Source organism: Megascapheus bottae, chromosome 13, assembly GCF_031878675.1.
Source record: "Megascapheus bottae isolate mThoBot1 chromosome 13, mThoBot2.hap1, whole genome shotgun sequence".
NCBI lineage: Eukaryota > Metazoa > Chordata > Mammalia > Rodentia > Geomyidae > Megascapheus > Megascapheus bottae.
In genome coordinates, this window is record NC_143521.1 from 15,081,755 (window position 1) to 15,105,550 (window position 23,796).

Genomic DNA, 23,796 nt, shown 5'->3' on the forward strand with positions numbered 1-23,796 from the left:
GAGAGAGGGAGAGAGGGAGAGAGGGAGAGAGGGAGAGAGGGAGAGAGGGAGAGAGGGAGAGAGGGAGAGAGGGAGAGAGGGAGAGAGGGAGAGAGAGAGAGAGAGAGAGAGATATTAACATATTTTCTTGAATGCCTGACAGCAGCAACAAGCCATTTTGTCCCACAAAGACTAGGTATTCAATTGACCTGCAATGAGTTTAATTGCTTTCAAGTAGGGACAGGTGCAGTGGTTCAGTCTTTAAGCACATTTCTTCTACTAGCTATATATTTGACCAATTAAATTTTCATGTGTGGTTCAATGATTTAAGAATAATTTGCACTCAACTAAACCTGCTTCATGAACACCATCACTACCAGAAATGATGCTTAATGAATATGAAAGAGCATATGAATACATTTCTGTCTTCAAACAATACTGTTAAATGATTCATCAGCTGTGAAAGGAGGAAATGGGCATCTCATGTGAATGTGCTCAGGTAAATGGGAATGGACAGGATTCTTTTGTCAAGTAAAACGTCTGCTGTGGTGAAGATAGAGAAAAGCAGGCTTGACTGTCAGCTCATTCCTTTTTATCAGCTGCAGAGTGGCTCAACCCAACTTGTCCCTTGCTGGGGGAGTCCAAATCTAGCGGCTGTGAAGTGGGATACGAAAGTTTGGCCATTTTGGCAGAAATTAGGAGAAATCGCTCTAGAGATTCTTGCTTTATGGAGTTGGAGTTTCTCTTCTCTGTCTTTCCAGTCTTCCTTCACTTTAATAAATGCTGATCAATAAAAAAAAATCTTGCACCTCAATTCCCTTTCAGCCCCTGCTTCCAGAGAATCTATCCTTAAACACCTAAAACTCTGAACTTCACCTTTCTAAAGATTGGAATACAAATCCTAAAATCTCTCTCTAGGGGAAGGAAGGAACTAAAATCCACCATGGTTGTAATTTAAAAACATATCAACATTGAGTCCTCTTCTTGACTGTTAGCAATAGTTATCTTCATGTTACAGAAAAGGAAAAAGTAGTTCAAAAATGTGCTATTTCTGTTCACTTTCGCAAAAGTGAAAGACAGATCTTAATCTAAGTCAGTGTGATGACAAAGTCCTTATTTTTTTCTATTTATTTCTGTTTATTGTCTGAGCTTCCAAGCTTGGATGAAGCTGAGAAGAAAACACTGATAGGGATATTTTGAAGGCTGAAAAACATTAAAGACAACAGTAGAGTTCTTGCTACTTATTTCCAAGGAGTTGGCATGGGAAAATCAGTTATGGAAGTCACCTCTTACCTGAGATGCCTCTCAGGTCATGGGTGGTGACTAGATTGGAGCAGACATGCTGGTGTCTATAGATGGACTCTGACAATAGGAAATGCAGGTTGTGCAGTGGCATGGTAGAGATCAAAGGCAGCATTCCATCTTGGTGTGGGATTTGCACTGAAATGTGGATTCTGAGAGACAGGATAGAAATGAGGGTTTAGCTTATGCAATCAACAGTCAACATGGGCATTCTTTTTCATCCTAACTTTGTGTTCAATAGTGCATTTAGCAGTCCCCTTCCCACAAGCTTCCATGTAGCAATTCTGTCTGCACATGAAGGAGCAAAAGTCCATGCAGAGATACTTTTCTTCCCAAGAGAGACTCAAGACTGATAGAGATCAGAAATCACACATTTTTTTTCTTTTCTGCACAAGGAAAAATATCATCACTACAAATTACTTTAAAGCTTTCTTTTGCTAAATGGAAGCTTTGTATCCTCAGTAGCTAAGGCTGAGTTCCTACTGCAGGCATTTTCTCCTGCTTTATCTCAATAAATATCTGTGAAGGTGAAGAAGCTTGACATAGTGTTATAGCTTTTAAGTATTCATTTGCATTTTAAAAATCATTGCAACGTTAAACTCAGAGGCTCATCTCCCCACCCAGCTACATTCTTAGGAATTGCAATACCCTACTGTCTCCTCCAAGTTAAAAATAGCCACCTTTCCTCCTTTAAGTCCCTTCAACACCTGCTGCCAGCCCCTGCTAGCCTGTTTCAGCACAGTCTTTGGTCTACATTCCTCAGCAGCAGGGAAACCTTTGCAGCAGGAAGTCTGTAGCTTATTTATATTGGCTGCTATTTCTTGAATGTCCTGAGCCTCTGCTTATCTTGTTTCCCCACGATGAGGACAAGGACCATTTCCTTCATTTCTTTTGTTTCTTCAGTACATATTGTATACAATTCTAAATAAAATATGGACTTAATAAATACTAGTGATAACAAAACAGAGTTGTACTTATGAGTTGCATTTGTTTTCCTTCTATATGTTTAAATTTCTGGCATGTTTATTGTGGGTATGTTCTGTAGATGGCTTATGACTGTAAGTAAAGAGACAAATTTGTTAGAGGAATCCAAAGCTGGTGGAATCCAGAAAGCGTGGCCCCTTTCCTAGAAATAGCTCAGTAGTACAATAGCATTTGTTATTGCTCTTTAAATAAAGCAAATTTTATTCTGTTTGAAAAGAAGAGGGATTTGAATATTTTTAGAACCATAATCAACTGTAGTTTTGTTTTGTTTTCAGTGCTGGGAATCAGACCTAGGACCTTGTGCGTGATAAATCAGCATTCTGTCCCTGAACTACACCCCATACTGTCCTGTTTGTTTCCCATGCAAAGGAACCGTTTTCTCGGATTTTAAAATTACACTATTTAATATTCTATAAATATGTATGACATATACAATAATTCTCTTTTGTTATGCACGAACCAAAGTATCCATCTTCCAAGAAAATTGTGGTAGTACAAGAAAAAAAAAGTCTAGTGACTTACGGTTTAAACTTATAGTTTCTTACTCATTAGTTTTGCAGATAAGGACCTAGAAGCACTGATCTGGGAAAAAGAGATGCAAAATAATTCATCATGGTCTCTTCCCTTAAGCTTTTACTATCCACTATGTGGATAGAGAGAATGGGTGATGCCAGTGCTCTGAAAAAGGCATAGATAGGGGTTAGAGTAGCTTCTGAATTAAATCAGGGACAATGCAAATACTCTTAGAAGAGATGCAATGAACTAGGTATTGTAGGACAAGACGACTTAACTACAGCAGGTGATCAAAACTGGGGGATAGCTGAAACATGCAGCTATAAAGCTACAGAGATATCAGATGTGGTTCTCTGTGGACAGACTGGCAGGCAAAATACTGAGGAAGAAATGGGGCTAGGAAAAATAGGCAAGGGGCCAGACCTTTATGGATCCCAAAAGAAATTATTTTTCAGAAGTATTAATTACCACAGACTTCCTCTACCCCAACCTTGGAAACAAGTAAAAGACATGAGACGTTCATGCATGCATGGCCGTTCACCTGCCTGACCTGTTTGGATGTTCCTTGTGTTTGACGTCCAGGTATTTCAAGGTTGCAATGAAGGACTGGGCTTGGAAGCCTCGAGCAGTCCCAGCTACCACTGGGGTGTGGCAGATGGCACTGTCTGTTCCAATAGTGACGATGTTGCTCCGTAAAGGGGTTCCTGCGTGGCCGACTTTGTCCACAGCCTTGGCCACACAACGCACGTGGAACCTCCGACTGAAGTAAATGCTATCTAGAACCTATGGAAAGAAAAAAGGTCTTCAGATGTATGTACCATATAAACAGATGCATACACTGTATATGATAAGTAATGGGGCACAGTAAACCACTGGCACAAAATAACAAGTGAAGGCTATTCATCCAGCTCACCCACTTACACATCCACTGATATATTTTTTCACTCATTCATTGTGTATCATTGACTTTCCACCATGAACCACACACTAGGGATAGGATAATAAATAGTCACCATGGAGGGGAAAGACAGAAATTGACCAAGTAGACATGGAACAAGAGCCCAAAGAAGACTGACTGACACCGATTGTGCTGTTCTTGTTATGTGAGTGAGACTCAACAGATGACCCAGATGTTTGTTCACACTTCCAGCAAGACTGCTTGGCCTCCAAGCCACTGTTGCTGAGAGCTTGGAGAATCAATTAATGTCCGGATACACCCAGGCACAATTCCTTAACCTAAATCATCTTCAGGCCTTTTACTATGATTGGGTTGGAATTAGCTTTTTGAGAATGGATGGGAGCAGAAGACGCTATATTGTTCTGTTAATGATATCACGAGCTTAAAATCCCCTCTTGTAGAACCTAATTATTCCCCAAAGAAATGTGCACATTTCTTATCATTTGACCGACAAGCAGCTTTTTCCCCCTCTTTCTATAAATCTTCCTAGTTCCAATGGATCGAGGGAGAGATTTAAGCTTTTAGCTCCTGACCTCTTAGCTGGTGAGCTATAGCAAATAAAGCTTTCTCCTTATGTGAAATCCAATGCTATGATGTTGGCTTCTATGCATGTCAGGCAGTGAGCAAAGGCATCTGGATGGAAAGAAGAAATGCTTCCTCCACAAGAGCCCTTATTTTTCTTTCTTTCCTGCTGGTTCTTCTCACTGCCAGGGTCACAGGTCATAGCATGCAGACTTGAGGCTGAGAATCTGGTCTGTGATACCTCCTGATAATTGAAGGTCTATCTATAGGTTGCTTTACATTTTCAAACACACAGAAGGAATAGGAGGACTTTACTCAGTTTATGCAGAGGTGACAAAGATCACACAGATCCTTTAGGGGATATGTACAGAAACACAGGGAAGTACAGAACAAGAAAAATGAACAGTTCTGCTTGCTTTAGACTTCCACAAAGTAATCATACAAATGTGTAAGTGCTTCCTATGAAAAGTTTTCTCTGAAGTTCATTAAAAGTTAAGATTTTTTTCATTAAAATTCCTAAATTAGCTGTCACTTTCTTATTTATTTACTATTAATTTATCTACACATGGGCTTAGTTCAGAAGAGACTGAGATATAATAGAAGAATTCATAAAAAAGCTATAAAATAAATGAAGATAGAGCAAAAGAAATGCTGGGTGCTGGTAGCTCATACCTATGATCCTAGCTACTCAGGAGGTTGGGATATGAGGATGGTGGTTGGTAGCCAGCCCCAGCAGGAAAGGCCGGGAGGCTCTTATCTCCACTTTACCACCAGAAAAATGGAGTGGCGCTATAGCTCAAAGTGGTAGAGTGCTAGCCTTGAGCGAAAGAGTTTAGGGACATTGTCCAGGCCCTGAGTTCAAGTCTCATGCCTGACTGAAAAAAAAAAAAAAAGCAAGGAAACTGGGGTAAAGGATATTAGTCTATAATTAATAGACTTTGTCTCTAAAGATCTAAACTGATAGTCATAAATTAAGAACCTGTAAAAGTACATCTTTGGTTCAAATACACAAATATGGCTTTGTTGAACACAGAAACAGATACTTGGAAAATAATAAGCAATCAAGTCTTGAGACTTTAGCGTTTTAAGAATACAGATGATTTAAATTTGATCGAAGTTTGTCCCCGGAGCGCTGATTCTTGCTTTTGTGAATAAGCTGTGTACCAACAATGAACCCGTGCAATCTGTTCTATCACAAGCACCCCATCCCTGTCTAGCAGCTTTCCTCTTACTTTTTATCCTTTCTAGCATAATACTGTGGGAAAAAACTGTGGATTGAATAGGGAAATAATAAAAGTTTGTCTGAATGAAATCTTTGATTGCCCAAAATATTCAGCCAAGTAATTTCATTCAAACATCACCTAACATTTCCTAAGAGCTATATTCTATGCTCAACCTGCATCTCCACTGCTTTCTCTTCACTTTGGGAAGAGAACTTCATTGGTGCAATGACTGGTGGTCAGACTGTGGATTTGTTCCTAAGGCTGGTACACATCATGGCTCATCGTCTCTGGTGGCAAGTGTCCAGGCCTGGTCTCCCAGCTGTTTCATGACTTTTGCTTTGCAAAATGAGGTCACTCGGGGCTGGGAGTTTGGCCTAGTGGTAGAGTGCTTGCCTAGCATGCATGAAGACCCAGGTTCAATTCCTCAGTCCCACATACATAGAAAAAAGCTGGAAGTGGTGCTGAGGCTCAAGTGGTAGAGCTCTAGCCTTGAGAAAGTCCAAGGACAGTGCCCAGGCCCTGAGCTCAAGCCCAGTACTGGCAAAAAAAATGAGGCCACTCTAAAACAATTCTAGGCTTCCATTTAAAAATTAGTCACCACTAGTTTAGCTACTCTAGATCCTTAAAGATCACATTCTTCAGTGACCTTACAAAAATGGCTAAATAAAAGAAAGTACTTACAGATCAGGAGACTGAGATGCAGGATATGAAAGAACCAACATCATAGAGGTAAACGTGGACAGAATGAAACTCTGTGGACAGATCTTGGTTGACTACTGCATTAGTTCTCTTTCTTGTATACTTTTTCTATATGTTTCTGTGTGTATCTGCTTAACATTTTATTTCACATGCCATGTATGGACTTGAATGAACTTGACAGAGGAACAGGGAACAATGCTGGTTCTCTCTCTTCCCAGCCAGACCGAGCCCACACCTTACCATGTGATTGACACTGGTGAAGGGCGTGTTGTCCGAGATGGTCTCAAAGGGAGACCGGGCGCCATTGCCATCCGTGGGGGAGGCCACTTCCCAGCTGAACTGCACAGAACTCTGGTTGATGCCAGCTTCACTGCACCGCTCCTTCATGACAGTGTACCTGGGAAAGTGTGGGTCACATGGTGTGACACAGATCAGTGGGTAACCTGGAGAGGGGGCTTTCTTGACTCCTTCCTTGGTAACCTCTTCCACGTGGTCATAGTCAGCAAGTGTGACAACCTGAGGAAAGGCAGCAAACGTTCAGTTCAGGGTGGATATCAGCAATGTGGCAGAGCGAAGGCTTCTTTCCCCAGCGGCCTTCAAGTTCTCTTCCCCTCTAGGGATTTTTTAAAAAAACTGTAACAGAAGCTATTACAAGTTTTCTAAAGAGCTTCTGCAGATCTTCCGTGGAAAAGGAGATTGTTCTAAAAATGGTACTGTCGTATGTTTCTAAATCAGAGCCTCTCATGTGAAAAATGCTCTTATTTTTCATAGACACTCAGACTAAAGTGATGTCATGAACGGCAGTTGCTAATTTAAAGCTGTATTAAATTATGCTAGTGTATTTTGCAATGTAAGAATGAATACAGGTAGTGTCTCTCTTTAATGGTCAAATAAGAGATGTGTTTCCAAATAATCCCCTCATGTGGTATATAAGAGATTGATTAGGGGTGGTTATTATGCTTGTAACTGCTTCACTGGCATAGGCTGATTTCCTCCAGCAACTCTGAAACACTTCCTCTTCATTGTGTAACACCAGTGCATTCGTTCTGTTCATCCCAAACTAGAGTGAGCAGAAGTATGTATGACAGCAAACATATGGCAATGTTACTTTCTTACTCTTCCAAGTACCATCAAAACAAAAAGAGAATAAACTCGACTACATACTTTCTTTATCAGGTAAACATACCACCGTGGTTTGGTCTCACTCTTACATCAGAATGTCACTTCTTACCTTTGGCACTATTGACCTGTGTGCCAAATAATTCTCTCTGCTGTTGGGGACTGTCATGTATACTGTAGGGTGTAATTAGCAGCCTCCCCTGGCTTCTACTTATACATCCAATGTGGTTTTTTTGTGACTACCCAATGTGTCCTCAGACATTGCCAAGTGTTCTCTGGAGAGGAGGAGAGGTAGCAAAATTCTACTGGTTGAGAACCAGGGAGTTAGAAGAGCAAACAAACACACCAGACTCCCTTTGCTCTCAAGGTCTTATCCACCATACATTAAGACATAACAGCAGCAAATCCTACAAGCCCAATCAACTCACAATAGGTGGTGCCGGCAATATGAGGCTTCCTGCTGCTTCTTGGTCTAGAATTGTCACTGTGGCAGTGGTGACTTCCCCAAGAACTGCTTCTACTGGATCATCTGGGCCAAGGACTAGAGAGAAAGACTCGTGCCATTCCCGGTCTTCATTGGATAGGATCTCCACTTTAAAAAAGATGTGGTCCACACCTTCACCAAGGACAGAACAAATCGAAAGTGAAGGCCTTGTTAGAAACATATCCAAGGAAGTATACATTGGCCCTGCTCAGATGTCATGTTAAAATATATCCCTTCTTTTTAGAGGTTTTCTCTAAATGTCATGACTACTAATAACCCCAGTCCCAACTCACATGACGAATCTGTTTTATAGACCAAATTCCACCTTCTGTAGAGGCTCAATACAGCAGATTTACAATTCAACACCATATGAGGATTAATGGCCCCTGCCTGACACTGGCTGGCAGGAATAAAAATCTATGATCCAAAATACACTTCATCCTGGGTATGAGAGGTTTTTTTTTTTCTTCTTAATTTTTCTTTCTCCTTTACACTTATGCATGAATTGTTGGGTGGTTGTGAGTGTTTTCACACAGATACCCTTCAAAGCTGTCTGTCTCCTGAGAAGAAACAGTTCAAAGGCATGATTCTAGGTAGAGTCCACAAAGACCAATATTACTGGAGGTTTAATGGCTGGATGGAAGGCTTTTAAGTTTCTAAGGCTTTTAAACTCTTTCTCTGTTATGAAATAATTCTCTGAAAATACAAATATCCAAGGCGATAGATGAGAACCTTCATCGTTGCCTACAAACCATCTAGGCTAGGGAACATCTGCACCTTTCTTATTCCAGATTCCAAAACACAAGAAGATAAGGGAAAGATCACTGAAAGAGATCCTTGTGCAGACATGGAAGAGAGGCTCTAACTCTCCAGCCAATATCATCCACACACCCACGATGGAGCTGTTTATACCTCCAGTGCTGGCAGAGGTCTCCCTGGTATCCTGGACATCTAGGTCACTTTCTCCATTTATCTTGTTGTCCACTACAGGTCACATTACTCGTGGTGTCAGGATGTACAATATCATTTCACTTTACACAGCTCTAGATAGTTCTGTGAAAGCCCCCAGCACATAATTCAACACTTCACAGAGGAAGAGCAAGTTGTGACCTGATTCTCATCTTTTCTCTCTTTTCTAACTTATCTCTTTTCCTCAGTGGGCTAAAGTTAGGGAAGGCTTTCAATAGGATGCCCTGCCTGCTGGTACATGTACACCTTCCACAGTTGGATAAGACCCAAAGGACCTGGTGTAGTGCTTTGCAACAGCTGCTAAATGATTCGTGTGTGCGTGTATGTGCCTGTGAGTGTATGTGTGTGTACTGGAGTGTGTGTGTGTGTGTGTGTGTGTGTGTTGTTTTCTTCTTTAGTTTCTCTTCTCATTTCTCATTGCTTTCTTCAAATACAAGATATTTGTCTTTGCATTAAGAAAAACCCAGCAGATCAGAATTAGCATTCCAGTACCAGGACTGAATTTCAAGACTCGGCTCTTGGGGTAATAATCCACACCAGACTGGGCAGACCCATCCCGAGTGCTACAGCGGATCTTGGAAGTCCTGTTCTGATCTCCTCGGCGGATGACCTTGATGTTCAGAATGGCAATGGCATCTGGTCCTGCAGGTTCCCGAACTTGGTAGGCAGCTTCTTCAAACTCAATGGTGGGCGCTAAGGAAATGAAGAGGAAGATTGAAATCTTACAGAGGAGGCAGACTCCCATGAAAATACTTTAACTACAAGAGGGAACTTTTCTCATCAGTTAACAATATCAAGGCCAAACTTCTACAGTCATAAAAAGCAATCAGCATTTACCTCTAAGCTATGTTTTTGAACGACTAATTAGCTTATGATCTTATACAGAATTACTTCCAGTATTTCTTATTAAAAACAATATAATGGAGGAAATATTTAGAAACTTTGAGATGCATGATGTTCAGGTTTCCATCTTGGTAGTAGAGCATACAAAATGTGCTGTTTTCTTTTTTTTTCAATTTGCACAACTTATCAAGGGTCTAAGATCTAGCAAACACTTGATAAATGTCTATTGACTGCTTAGGTGAATTAACTTTTTAGTTATGAGCAATGAATTTCTTGGAACTCATCTTAAATTTCCCAAGACTATCTGTCACCTCTGATATTTGAGGTACTGGGGTTTGAACTCAGAGCCTTGTGCTTGCTAGGCAGGTGCTCTACTACTTGAGCCATGCTCTGAGCCCTTATTTCTGGTCCTTTGACTATTCTTCTCCTAGAGCCCTTATCTCCTCTGAAATTTTCTAACATCTTAAAAGTTATTTGAATAGGAATAGTTAGTTTAGGAACATAAGAGTTCCTAATGATACCTGATGCCTGGTTTGGGTATTATTGTTATTGTTAGGTAATGATTAATAATAATTGGTTCTCACCAAAAACAATTCATATTATGCTTTCTTCTCAATTACTTTTTCATGAGAAAGGGTAGGGCAAGGAGACAGATAAAAAATGGGAAAATTGAGAGGAATTACAAATTAGTATACAGCAGAATACTGCAGAAATTTCTCATTTCTGTGTGTCTCTCTCAGAAAGTCAGGTCACGCTAACTACACAAGATAAGGACCACTTGAGGCCTCCTCTCCGAAACCTCAGAATGTTGCCGGTAGTGTGAACTGTTTATCTGTATGGGATTCAGTCACCATTTAATAAAGCATTAGAGCTATGTTCACTGTCATTGTAGTTAAGAATATGGAAATCAGACATGATTACATTATGCCTCTAATATCAACTACTTGGGAGGCAGAAACTGGAAGGATAATGAATCAAGGTAGGCTGGGCAAAACGTCTGTGATCTCATCTCAATAAAAAAACCAGGTGTGGTGGTTCATACTTATAATCTCAGATATAAATAATAAAGCATAGGGAGAAGAACTGTGATCCAAGAGTGGACCTGAACAAAAATTCTAGAACCTATTCAAAAAATAACTAAAGCCCCCCCCCCCCCAAAAGGGCTAGAGACATGCCTCAAGCAATAATGTTTCTACTTAGGAAGTGCAAAGTTCTGAGTTAAAAATCCCAGTACTGCCAAAAGAAAGTATGCTCTAGAATCACACAAAACAAGTTTATAGTTCAGTTTTGCCGATAATAACTATGAAATTCAGGACAAACAATATGACTTTGCCGAAGTTTATTTCTTTACCTGTACTATAGGGACAATTACATCTACTTCAAGGGATTATTGTCAGGATTAAGGGAAAGAAGATAATACAAGTACAGCAAGCATGAAACAAAAAACATTATGTTGTTTGTGATATTATAGTGTATTATTAAAATAGCTTAGTAAAAGCATGAAGGCTTAGTTCAAAGCAGATGTTTCTGCAGATGTCTGAATCACAAAAACTATAGAATTTAAGGTTTGGTTTTTGAGGTTGATAAGTCAAATCAATTAGAAGGAAACTAAGAAACTAGATTTTTCCATAAAGGAATAGTGTTTTAATTTTGCTCATTTGATTCAACTAATTGTGTTTCTAATCCTTCTCCTGATCTGTAGGGACTAAATGGTTTTGGGTAGTTTTTCTTTATCTCTCAGCAATATGGTAAGATATAATAAGAGTAGAAGTTCCATTGAATTTGTGGGCATATTTTTGAAGGTAGTCATTTGCTGAAAGCATTTCATATAAACATTCATATTACTACCAGTGCAAACATTTATAGCACTTTAATTTTTTTCATTACACTGCTAGTTACATTCCTAATAAATTATCAGTCCCATCAACTTAAAAGTAACCAAAGTAAATTTCTTGTTACCATCTTCATGGTTGGATATGGTAATGGTGGCCATGTTATTTTTTCCAACTCGAGCTCCACTCCAGTGGGTTCCAAGGGGATGACCGAGGTATACCCTGAACTGCTCGTCTGGCTCAAACATGGAATCATCATGGACATAGACTGTGCAATTTTTCACCTAGAAATAACAGCAGGAGGCAGGGGATTCAGAAAACTTCATTCATAAAACACAACACTTAAATTTGACAATTCATGTCCAACTGGGATCTGCCTATTTGATAAGACTTGTGTTTGCAGAATATTTCAGAGCATTCTGAATTACTGCTGATGAATGACAAAAACCCCAAATCAATAAAACAAATAACCTGCCAGCAAGCACTTGTAGAACATGGTGTGTTTTTGCACAGGCTATCTGGGCTCGTTAGTATACTTGTGCATGTTCCAATAGGTTGCCTTCTCATGGTGTGGGTTTAACATATTGCCAGACTTCCTGGAGAGCTGAATTGCATTCCTTTTCCTTTGTAAAGATGAAACCGTTTTGTAAGGGACTCAGAAAGGCTTCATGTTATGCTAAAGATACCTTTAAATGCTAAATGACTCTCAAATCTGCTGCCAAATAGAATCTCATCTGAAAACTGCTGAGTGCTAAAAGCCACATACACAGTGCCCTGTCAGTGGAAAAAATTAAGTATTTCTCAAAGTGAGTATTCTCTACTGAGGCCCATGTTCTTGAGAAAATGAAACAAAGTCACAATATTATAGCCTCATAGCAGTTTCAACAGTTCAGTCATGTGATATGAAGTAGGGTATTTTTAGCTGGGCTATTTTAAATTCCCTGTCTTACTATGTTGCAAAAGATGTGGGGGGAGAGAAGCTCTACTTGAACACTCCATAAGTCACATTAAATGGTGGTAAGACATTCCTGCAAACCAACTACCTTATTAACCTGCTTTTAAGTCCCTGAAAAATATGCTTCTTTTTTTCCCTATGCCATCCTCTTTATAATAAGAATTCTATATGGAATGCATGAATTTAGTAGTGACTCTTTGAAGTCTTTTTCTTATTTTATTTTACTTTTTGTGTGTGTGTGTGCTAGTACTGGGGCTTTCGCTCAGTATCTGGACATAGTCCCTTAGCTTTTTTCACTCAAGGTTGTTCTACCATTTTAGCCACAGTCAATTTCAGACTTTTTTGCTGTCTAATTGGAGATAAGAATCTCAGCACTTTTGTGCCTTATCTTTGAACTTTGAAATCTAAGGATTTCAGTCTCCTGAATAGCTAGTATTACAGATATGACATATCAGTGTTGAACAATGTAGTGAGCTTTTTTAATTTCAAAAAGGATATTTTATATTTTAGTATATGACAAGTTCCGTAGACATATGATTAGCAAGGAAATGAAGATCCCACAGTGCGTTTGGGACTACGGATACACTGTCATGTGGATAAAGTATTAGGCTGTGTCTTTTTTTTTTTTTTACACTTTTCTTAAACTGAAAACTGTTTCTTGAATAGATGGAGAACCCTCTTTTGAAATTAAAACAAATACAGGCATGTAGAATCTAAGTTGAAGCTTGTCTTTACAGTATATTTATACGTGTTCTTAAATACAGGTTTCAACCTGGCACCAGTAAAATTCCCATAAAAAACTGAAGCAGACCTAAGCTGTATGAGTCATGACTGTGTCAGGCTCGCGAGGATGCCCACAAAGGAAGCTACCATTTATTTTGGTAGCACAGATGAAGAAAATTCAACTGTCTTTTGAACTTCAAAAGGATTAATCACAAGATGAAATCTGGAGGTGTTAGCCGGGCGGAGTGGCTCACTCCTGTAATCCTAGCTACTCAGGAGGCTGAGATCTGAGGATCAAGGTTCAAAGCCAGCCCGAGTACAAAAGGACCTGAGACTCATATCTCCAGTTAACCTCTAGAAAATGAGAAGTGGGGCTTGGTTGGAGGGTAGGTCAATAGCCTTGAGCTGAAGAGCTCAGGGACAGTACTCACGCCAAGTTCAAGCCCCATAACCCACAAAAAAGAGAAATTTGCAGGTGCATGTCAAAACTAGAAGAAGGGAATTACATGAATCTACTGACCTTCTCCCCTTTCAGAAACGTAATTCGTGAAGAGTCTGCATTTCTTCTCTCCTCAAAGTCCTCCATGACCTGGGCAGAATGGCTCTGAGTGTAACACCTCACCGATGACTCATAGCTCAGGTCCCCACTGCGGATGATGGGCACGTGCAGCACACCCTCCTTCTCCTTCACCAGGAGCAAATCCTTGGCAAACTGCATGCTGGGTACTGGGCAAGCCATGGAGAGATGGGGGAGCATTGTCAGTGGGAGACAGAGAGATGTAGTGGCCATAGCAGGGGCTAACCAAGGCCCAAGAGCTGACAAATCATAGGTGCTCAGTGGAGTTCCAGTCATGTGTGTTGCATTCATGGACAAAACAAATGCATCTACTCTTGAGTGTGAGTCCCAGAGAATAAAATGTAATCAGCTTCCCACCTATCTTTGTCAGCATCAGGGTTCAATCATCATCTCAAATGCCGGCAGGTAATGCTGACATTTGAGACTTATTGTGATCGTGATTGGAGTACTTAAAAAATTCCTTCCTTCCAGGGCTACAGTAAGGTGTAAGTCTGATGATGCATGAACATGCTCATTGGCTCTGGTGTCAAGGAAACAGGAGAGAAGAATGGGGACCCAAGTCAAGCAAAGGGGATACAAAATTAGGCTCCAGTTTTCTGCTGTCAGATCTTACTTTCAAATGAAGGCAGAGATCTGGACTTTGCTCCTAAAAAGGCAGCCAATAAAATAGAAAAACAAAACTACATGTAAGTCCAAATGATATGGACCAAACAAAGCACATGCATAGATTCCACGGGTCCTGTGATCATTGTTAAGAAATTACCACTTACAGCCTCATCTGACCTTTGGAAGGTTCCTTAGGCAAATCATGATTAGAAACAAGGACTTTGAGCTGGTGTGGGCGCCTCACACTGCAGCTGTATTTGGAGGGCTAGCCCAGACACATGCAGGAGACACTTTCAGAGCGCCTGTGCGCCTGTCACCCCACTCATGTGGAAAGCTGACATCAGTAGGCTTACAAATGAGTCTATGTAAAGACTTGGTGTGGTGGCATTGGCTTGACATCCCAGTTACAACGAGAAAGCCTTAAAACAGTCAGAACATGTCCCAGTACCTGCCCAGGAAGGAAATAGGACCCTGTATCAGAAACAACCAATTCAAAGTAAGGTACGTGGCTCAGTCTTGTAAGGCGTGCTTAGTACAAGTACTGATTTCAAACCCAAGTACTGCCATTAAAACAAAACAACAGCAGAAACACCTAAGAATTAAGGGAGTTAACAGGCCTGAGTTTCTATTGTGGCTGCAAAAGCATAGAGAAAATTACTTAGATTTTTCTGAGCTTTTTTTCTTAAAAATATAAACTAAAAATATTAATATCTAATTCATGGAACTGTTGAGAGGATTCAATTTAGTGAGAATAAATACATAATACTCAAGCACACTCATTGTCAGGCTCATAGGCACTCAAATTTTGGTAGAGATTAATCAATTCTGTATTCCCTCACTATCAGTTTCTCATTGTGAAGAATCGTTTTCTTCTTTTTCTGCATCAGCAGCTGTGATGCTGTACAGTAACATCTGGATGCTTGATTTATGAATTTCTTCCTGATCATACAAAGGGTATATGTCACAGCCTCCTGCAATGCACATGATCCTTAGGGCTATAGGAAAGCAACTGGAAAGCCATAACCACCCCTCTCCCAGCTGCCTTCTGGGGGTGACCTGCCAAACGCTGATAGGAAAGGACAGGCAGAGTGCTGGAAGCTGCTTGCCACACTGTAAGTGTTCCTGGAAAAGGCTGTTTGCCTCAAACCTCTGAGCTCTGAACTGAACCGAGGCTGCTAATTATTAGTTAATAAAAATAGAAATCTCTCAAGACAGCTCTACTCCTAAAGGAAAATGAATGGCTGGCAAAAAGCCCTGCCCATTAACCAGGCAGGGTCTGTCATGCAGTGAGAGATTGTGTGTGGTTGAAAGGTAGTAGCCATGACATCATCAGCACAAGAGGACCAGAGGACATTTGTTGCCAGGGAGGAAACAAAACAAACAGGATGCTTCTCTGCTCCTGGCAGATATCTAAAGCTTTACATTAGGCTTCTTTGCTGGCATGATATGCCTAAGTCAGATGAAAAGGTTAAGGGTCAAAGTAATAAAATTGTTTGCTCATGTAGTAATCAACCCAACATTCCTCTTGAGATACAGAAAATTATCTCTTCCCTTGTCCCTACCTCTGGGGGAGTAGAAATGCATACTGGGGTCAGGATTTAGGGACTTACACTTGCTAGGCAGGCATTCTAGTACCAACATTATTCCCCTAGCTCTTTGGGCTTTAGTTATTTTTTAGACAGGGTCTCTTGCCTGTACCAACTTTGAACTGTGGTCTCTTACCTAGTTCTCCTGTATATTGGGGATCACAGGGATGTAATCTCAGGTTGGACTTGAATTGCAATCCTCTTACTTTCCACCTCCCAGCTACTTAAACTGGGTTACAGGTGCGAGCTACTGCACCAGTCCTTCCGTTCTTTAATAATATACTCATTTTCACTTCTATATGGATTTACCAAAATGAGGAAGAGAAAGGAGAAGGAGGAGAGGCAGGCGGAGAAAGAGGAGGAGGAGGAAGCAAAGAGAGAAAGCAAAAGGGACAGATGGTGTGTCATATGACTGCCTTTCTAGAAAACAATTCCTGCTCTCAAGGTCCCATATCAAGATACTATCTAGAGACAACACAGACAGCAAAATGAATACATGAACAAGTTTATTATACATATGGATGTCTTTTTCTCAACAACCTGGTAAGGCAGAATAGTTCTCTGGAGGGGATAGCACTGATCTTTGCAGTGGGTTCATAGGGATGCAAGGATCTCTCTTTCCACATTGATGGGAGCATAAAAACAAAATCAAGGTCACTTCCAAGGCACTGATCAACAGTACCTCTCAGAACCTCCATCTTACACAGGCAATGTACCGTCATCTTTACACTGCATCAGATAGAGACTCCGGGGCTCTGCTGTCCATTCCTTTGTAACCCGTAGGGTGGGGACATCAGGATTAGGCACAGAAAGTGCTCTATATGTATTGTTACCTGCTAATCTAACACCAAGGCATGACTGTGTTGGCCTCCTTATCCTCTCTTTATAGGCAATGGTTACGTTATCAGTTTAGAAGATATTCTGCTTCTGGTTCTGGAGTTAAAGATTAGGTAATACTCAGTTGTATACAAAGGAGCTGTAGAGGCTATAATACATTTCTTGTTTTATTCACTCAGTGCTAGTCATGCCCATAACAGTCCAATTTTAGGTGCCAGAGCAGAAGAGGGAGGTGAAAATAAGAAAACATTCTCACATGATTTAGGGGCCCAAGTCAACCTAGTAGAAAATGATGAATAGAGCTATAATTTTATCAGAAGACTGAAGACCCATCTGATAAGGATCTTAAGTGACAGTAGCATTACTCTGTAGATGGCAACTGCTAGCTAAAGCTGCAATATGAAAAATCAGCCTGGCAGGATATGAAACTGGAAGTGTGGAACTTGGTGAACTACTCCTTGCTTTTAATTCTGGGTCCATCATGTCGCCTCTGTGTGAGCTTACACAAATGATTCCCCTCATAAAACAAGATGAAGGGCTGTGGTGAGGATCAGAGGCAATGTATGTAAGCTCCACACTGAATAGACTCAACTAAAATAGGTTATTACAGGAAGAAAGATAACTAACATAGATAGTATCAAGTGGGGATTTTTGCCCCTAAAAATAAATACTTTCTTGACTTAATATATCTTATTGTAGCATCCCTGGAAGATGAAATATAATTCTGTTTCATATGTTTATTTCCTAAATCTGTAACTCTAAGATCTATCCATAAAATATGAGAACAAATTTAAATAGAATATACCTGTTGATCAGACTACAATGAGGATTGGATGTGTTCCTGGTGCTTAGTTGGTTGGTGTGATAATTTACAAATGTGTTAGCAAGAAAAGAAAGTCACATATCAAAGTTTATTATGTAATATGAGCCATACTTGGTATTTTCATATATTTTGTCTGATTTAATACATATAATAATATCATGAAGCAGCTATGTTTACTAGATAAGAGATAAACAAAATGAGGCTCAGTAACTTTAAGGTTAAAAGTGATGAATGGCTAAGAAAAGGCCAGAACTAGGTGGATTCACAGCTAAATTCTATAAGGCATTCAAAGCAGAGCTCATACCAATATTCCTCAAACTCTTCAACAAAAATGAAAATGAAGGCTCTTTGCCAAACTCATTCCACGAAGCCACTATTACTCTCATCCCAAAAGCAGACAGAGATTCATCAAAGAAAGAGAACTACAGACCCATTTCTTTGATGAGTATTGATGCAAAACTTCTCAACAAAATACCGGCCAACCATCTTCAGCAACTCAGCAAAAAAATTATACACTAGGATCAAACAGCGTTCATGCACAGGGAGGCAAAGCTGGTTCAACATATGCAAATCAATTAATATTATTCAACACATCAACAGGAGCAAGGAAAAGAATCACATGATTGTCTCAACAGATGCAGAAAAGGCATCTGACAAGATCAAACACCACTTTATGGTAAAAGATCTAGAGAAACTGGGAATCCATGGAACATTCCTCAGTATAATAAAGGCTGTGTGTGACAAACCCACAGCTAGCATTATACTTAATGGCAAAATGCTAAAGCCATTTCCTCTAAAATTAGGAACCAGACAAGGATGCCCCCTCTCTCCATTCCTCTTTAACATAGTATTAGAATTCCTAGCCAGAGCAATAAGGCAAGAAGCAAGCATAAAGGGGATCAAAATAGGGAAACAGGAAGTAAAACTTTCCCTCTTTGCAGATGACATGATTCTGTATTTAAGGAACCCTATAGACTCCACTCCCAAGCTGCTTGAGCGGATTCAAAACTTTGGAAAGGTAGCAGGGTATAAAATTAACCCTCAAAAATCAACTGCCTTCCTCTATGCCAACAATGAGAGGATTGAGACAGCAATCAGGAAAGCAACTCCTTTTGCACTAGCCTCAAAGAAAATAAAGTACCTAGAAATTAACTTAACTAAGAATGTAAAGGACCTTTTTGATGAAAACTTTAAACCCTGAGAAAGGAAATTAAAGTAGAACTGAGGAAATGGAAAAACCTCCCATGCTCCTGGATTGGAAGAAAGAACATCATGAAAATGGCAATCTTGCCAAGGGCTATCTACAAATTCAACGCAATACTCATCAATATCCCAGTGTCACTCTTCAAAGAAATAGAAGAGGCAATCCAAAATTTCCTATGGAATAATAAAAGACCCCGTATAGCAAAAACACTTCTTAGCAGAAAGAACAGCACAGGAGGAATTTCAATACCAAACTTTAGACTCTATTACAGAGCTATAGTGACCAGCTTGGTACTGACACAAGAACAGGCCTGAAGACCAATGGAATAGAACTGAGGACCCAGATATTAATCCACAGACCTATGGTCACCTAATCTTTGATAAGAGAGCCAAAAAAAAAGGAATCGAAGAAAGACAGCCTCCTCAACAAGTGGTGCTGCCAGAACGGGTTAATCACGTGCAGAAAACTAAAGTTGGATCCTCATTTGTCATCTTGCACCAGGATTAACTCCAAATGGATCAAAGACCTCGAGGAAAAAGCAGATACACTGAAAACTTTACAAGAAGGAATAGGAGATACACTAGGTCTCCTTGGCACAGGTCAAAACTTTCTTAATAAGGACCAAGAAACACAACAAATCAAAGAATGTCTGGATAAGTGGGACTGCGTTAAACTGCAGAGGTTCTGTATGGCAAAGGACATAGCTAGCAAACTAACTAGAAAGCCTACAGACTGGAAGAAGATCTTCACTAACCATACAACGGACAAAGGCCTCATATCTAAAATATATCAACAGCTCAAAAAATTGAATCACTCCAAAACTAATCTCCAAAGAAACAACCATCCCATTAAAAGATGGGCCAAAGATTTAAAAGAGAGTCTTCTCTGAAGAAGAAATAAGAATGTCCTATAGACACATGAAGAAATACTAGACATCTCTGGCCATAAAAGAAATACAAATCAAAACAACTCTAAGATTCTACTTCCTGTTAGAATGGCAATGATCAAGAAATCTAATAACAGCAAATGCTGGTGGGGATGTGGCCTGGATGGATCACTATTACACTGTTGGTGGGAGTGTAAACTCATTCCACCACTATGGAAAGCAGTATGGCAGTTCTTCAAAAGACTAAACATAGAGCTCTTCTATGACCCAGAAATTCCACTACTTGGCATTTACCCAACCATCCAGAAACTAGGGCATACTAAATCCACTAGTACCATGATGTTCATTGCAACACTATTTACCACAGCAAAGATATGGAACCAACCCAGATATCCCTCAGTTGATGAGTGGATCAACAAAGATGTGGTATTTATATACAATGGAATTCTATGCTGCTGTTAGAAAGAATGACATCGGCCCATTTGTAAGGAAATGGAAAGACTTAGAAAAAATCATATTAAGTGAAGTAAGCCAGACTCAAAGGAACATTGGCTCAGTGGTTTCCCTCATTTGTCATAATCAGTAGAAACCTTGGGCTTTCCTAGCAGAGATTTACAATAGAACAAAACCTAGATACATGAGGCCATATAGAGTGAATGAAAGGACCTCCAGGGTATAAAAACAAAAACCATATAATGAGTGGTTGTTGTCCTTAATGTACTATGTTATCTCTCATCTCTTTTGCTGTCCCTTGGTTATCTCATATTGTTACAGTATCTCACTTTGTTATCTGATATATTGGATATATTTGTATTTGGTTATTTGAAACAGGATAGGGAAGGGGCAAAAACAAGATGAGGGGAGGGAAATGGGGACCAAAACATGAGAAAGAGTATCAATGTTTGTGAAGTAATGCACCTTCTATCTGGTCAATATAATGTAACCCTTCTATTAATTAATATAAAAATATATGAAAAAAATTTTAAAAAGTGATGAATGGTTCAAGAAATTGTGGTATAGACACATACATATATATATACACACACGTGCACGTGTGTGTGCGCGCGCACACACACACACACACACAGAGAAAGAATGACATTGTCACATTAGTAAGGAAATGGAAAGACTTGGAAAAAAATTACACTAACTGAAGTAAGCCAGTCCCAAAGAAACATAGCTTGCATGGTTTCCCTCATTTGTAATTAGAATGTTCCTACAGATCTAGAAGGAAACCCATGGACAGTAAAAGTTACAGAATTACATTTTGACATTGCTAATTAAACCACAATCTAAACATTTAAACAATGAAAACAAAGGAAGATATTCTGAGGAGAGGATCACAAGGGCTCAGTAACTATGTGCATATGATCACATAAAATGTTATCTATCAAAATGAACTCCAAGAAATGGAAGCAAGCAGATTTTTTATTGTACTATTTGCAGTTCTGTCTCTGTATTTTATTTCAGTATCCTTTGTCTTATACATAAGTTTATCTAATTTGGGGAGGGGAAGGAGAAGTACAGAAATGGTAGAACCAAAGATGGTCCAATTCAGTAGTAAAACCCAGTAGATACTATGCTGGAAATAAACTATACAATTGAGGGGATGGGGGAGAAGGAAGTTGAAAGGAAAACAATGGGAGAGAATGAGGGTACGAGGGAGGGGATCTCCCTGTTCAAAAGGAAATATACTCATTTACCTGACTTATGTGTTACCCCTCTGTACATCATCTTTACAATAAAATTTTAAAATTTTTTTCAAAAAAGGTTAAAAAGCTAGGATGTGGTTAGCTGATATTATATGCTTTTATTTTCTCTTGTTTATTGTAATGTATAGAGGGGTTACAGTTATACTTACCAGATATTAGGTACCATATATATATATGGATATGTATATAATTTTGCTAGTCGTGGAGCTTGAACTTAGGGCCTGAGCACTGTCCTCAGGCCCTGAGGTTAAGCCCAAGACTGGCAAAAAAAGAGAGAAAATATTTAAATGATACTTCATGAAATGATGTATGAGTGTCAAAAGTGCACAGCCACACTGTGAATCATATTTGCCAAAATCTTGAAGCAATCCAAACATCAACAGATAAAAGGATAACCAACATGTGTTACACCCATTCAAGGGTAAACTGCTCGGCTTTACATGGAATATTTCTATATGTCACAATACATATGGATAACTCTCAAACACATATCTCTATATGAAAAAGTCAGTTTAAAAATGGCATGAAGGTGAATATCATTGTGAATATCTGTTATCTCGGCTACTCAGAAGATGAAGGTGGGAGAATGATTATAGTCCCAGACTAGTCCAATCAAAAACATGAGATCCTATCTAAAAGCAAACTAAAGAAGAAGAAAAAAGAAGCTAGGATATGGCTCATTTGGGAGAGCAATTTCCTGGCAAGCATGAGGCCGGAAATTCAAACCCCAGTACTGCCAATAGATGACTAGATAGACAGACAGCTGAAAATTCAGGGACGGACAACAGATGTGTGGTTGCTAGGGCTTGTTTTTGGGGACAGACTGACTATAGAAAGCCATACAAAAATTTTTTAGGATTCTTTAGGATTCTGAAGTTCAACATCTTTATTATGGTAATAGAGCATATCACTCTATATATTTCTCAAAGCTATACACTAAAAAGGATGAATTTCTGCTTATAAAAGTTATAGTTAATATTTTGGATATGCATATGATATATATTTATATACACATTTGTAAATGCATACATATGTTTGTGTACATGTTTCCCCCTGAAGAATAAACAAAACTGAGTAGAACAGTTGTTTCTTGTTCTCCTTACATTACTTAGGCTGCATCTTCAGTTGTGGCTGATATTTTCTTTATATACCTGTCCCTATTTATCCCTGAATATCACCCTTAATACTGACAACATACCTAAAACAACAATCATACCTCTCTCCTGCTTATAAACCATCTTTGTTCCTCTCTGCTTACAAAGTCCTCTTAGATCTGACTACAATCTCCTTCCCAGTCTGTCTCTGTTCATTTCTAGCCATGGTCAAAGCAAAAGTAAGCATTCTACTATTTCCCAAATATGGTATTTCAATATTTTAAACTTTGTATATATCATATTTCTCCATTTGAAATAGACTGTCTTTTATTATCCATTAGCTAAGCTATCACGACGGAATAAAGATGTTTGCTTAGTACAGCCTCTTTTTTAAATCTATGATTACTTCATACATATACTGTCAGTTCCCTTTAGCAGTACTAGATTTACAATAGTTTATCACACCATGCTTTAAATTTTCTGTTCAAGTATCTGATTCACAGTTAAGATACCCTGAACTTTTTGAGAAAAGGGCCCAACACTTAACCACCTGGTGGAGTGTAGACAACATGATTTCTACACTTGGGTGTAAGAGTATACACATGCACTTGTGTGTGTGTGTGTGCATGGATGTGCCCAGACACACTTCTTAAGTGGAAATATAAATAAACAAAAACTCATACATGGAAATGAAGAAAGAAGAATAGAAATATATTTTGAACCACCATCTGGAATCTCTAATATCTTACCATCTTGGAATGTGTCATTGATTGCAATGATGGCCTGGAAAGGTTTGGTCAGTTCGGCCCCTTGTGCTGAGCTGAGGAAAACGACAAATGTCTCCAGTCCTTCAATAACTGGATACTGAGTATCATCCAGGATAGTCAAGGTGCAATACTGAAGGGGAGATCAAAGCAAGGTATGAGGCAGCAATACCCAACATCCATTTCCCTTTTGTATACGAGAAAAAATGGTGGCAACTTGTCTTGCTTAATATTTTCTTTCTTTTTTAATCCATAAAATAGTTCATTTCTAGATATTTGCAATGAACAAGGGAAATTTCTATTCAAAATCTGTATTTTTGGGTATTTGAAACTGAAAAGATCACTAGAGAGTTTTAGGATTATAAATTTTCCTTTCTGTTTGTATGTTTCTCTCTTTTTTTTTGCCAGTCCTGGGCTTGAACTCAGGGCCCTTGGACTTTCTCAAGACTAGAGCTCTACCACTTGAACCTCAGCACCACCTCCGGCTTCTTTCTATGTGTGTGGTACCAAGGAATCGAACCCAGGTCTTCGTGCATGCCAGGCAAGCACTCTACCACTAGGCCAAACTCCCAGCCCCTATATGTTTCTCTTGTTAAAGAAAG

The 23,796-nt window shown here is 39.4% G+C and overlaps 1 protein-coding gene across 1 annotated transcript in view; it reads right to left on the bottom strand.

Annotated features, from left to right (window-relative positions):
- Positions 1-23,796, bottom strand: part of Fras1 (Fraser extracellular matrix complex subunit 1) — a 272,346-nt gene that overhangs the window by 25,351 nt on the left and 223,199 nt on the right. Inside the window, exons 57-64 of the mRNA XM_090343975.1 lie at positions 23,180-23,327; positions 13,626-13,831; positions 11,555-11,711; positions 9,245-9,445; positions 7,728-7,915; positions 6,421-6,696; positions 3,329-3,561; positions 1,273-1,433 (exon numbers count right to left, since the gene is read on the bottom strand). Coding sequence (XP_090200101.1) covers positions 1,273-1,433; positions 3,329-3,561; positions 6,421-6,696; positions 7,728-7,915; positions 9,245-9,445; positions 11,555-11,711; positions 13,626-13,831; positions 23,180-23,327 — 1,570 coding nt within the window. The remainder of the gene's footprint in view (positions 1-1,272; positions 1,434-3,328; positions 3,562-6,420; positions 6,697-7,727; positions 7,916-9,244; positions 9,446-11,554; positions 11,712-13,625; positions 13,832-23,179; positions 23,328-23,796) is intronic.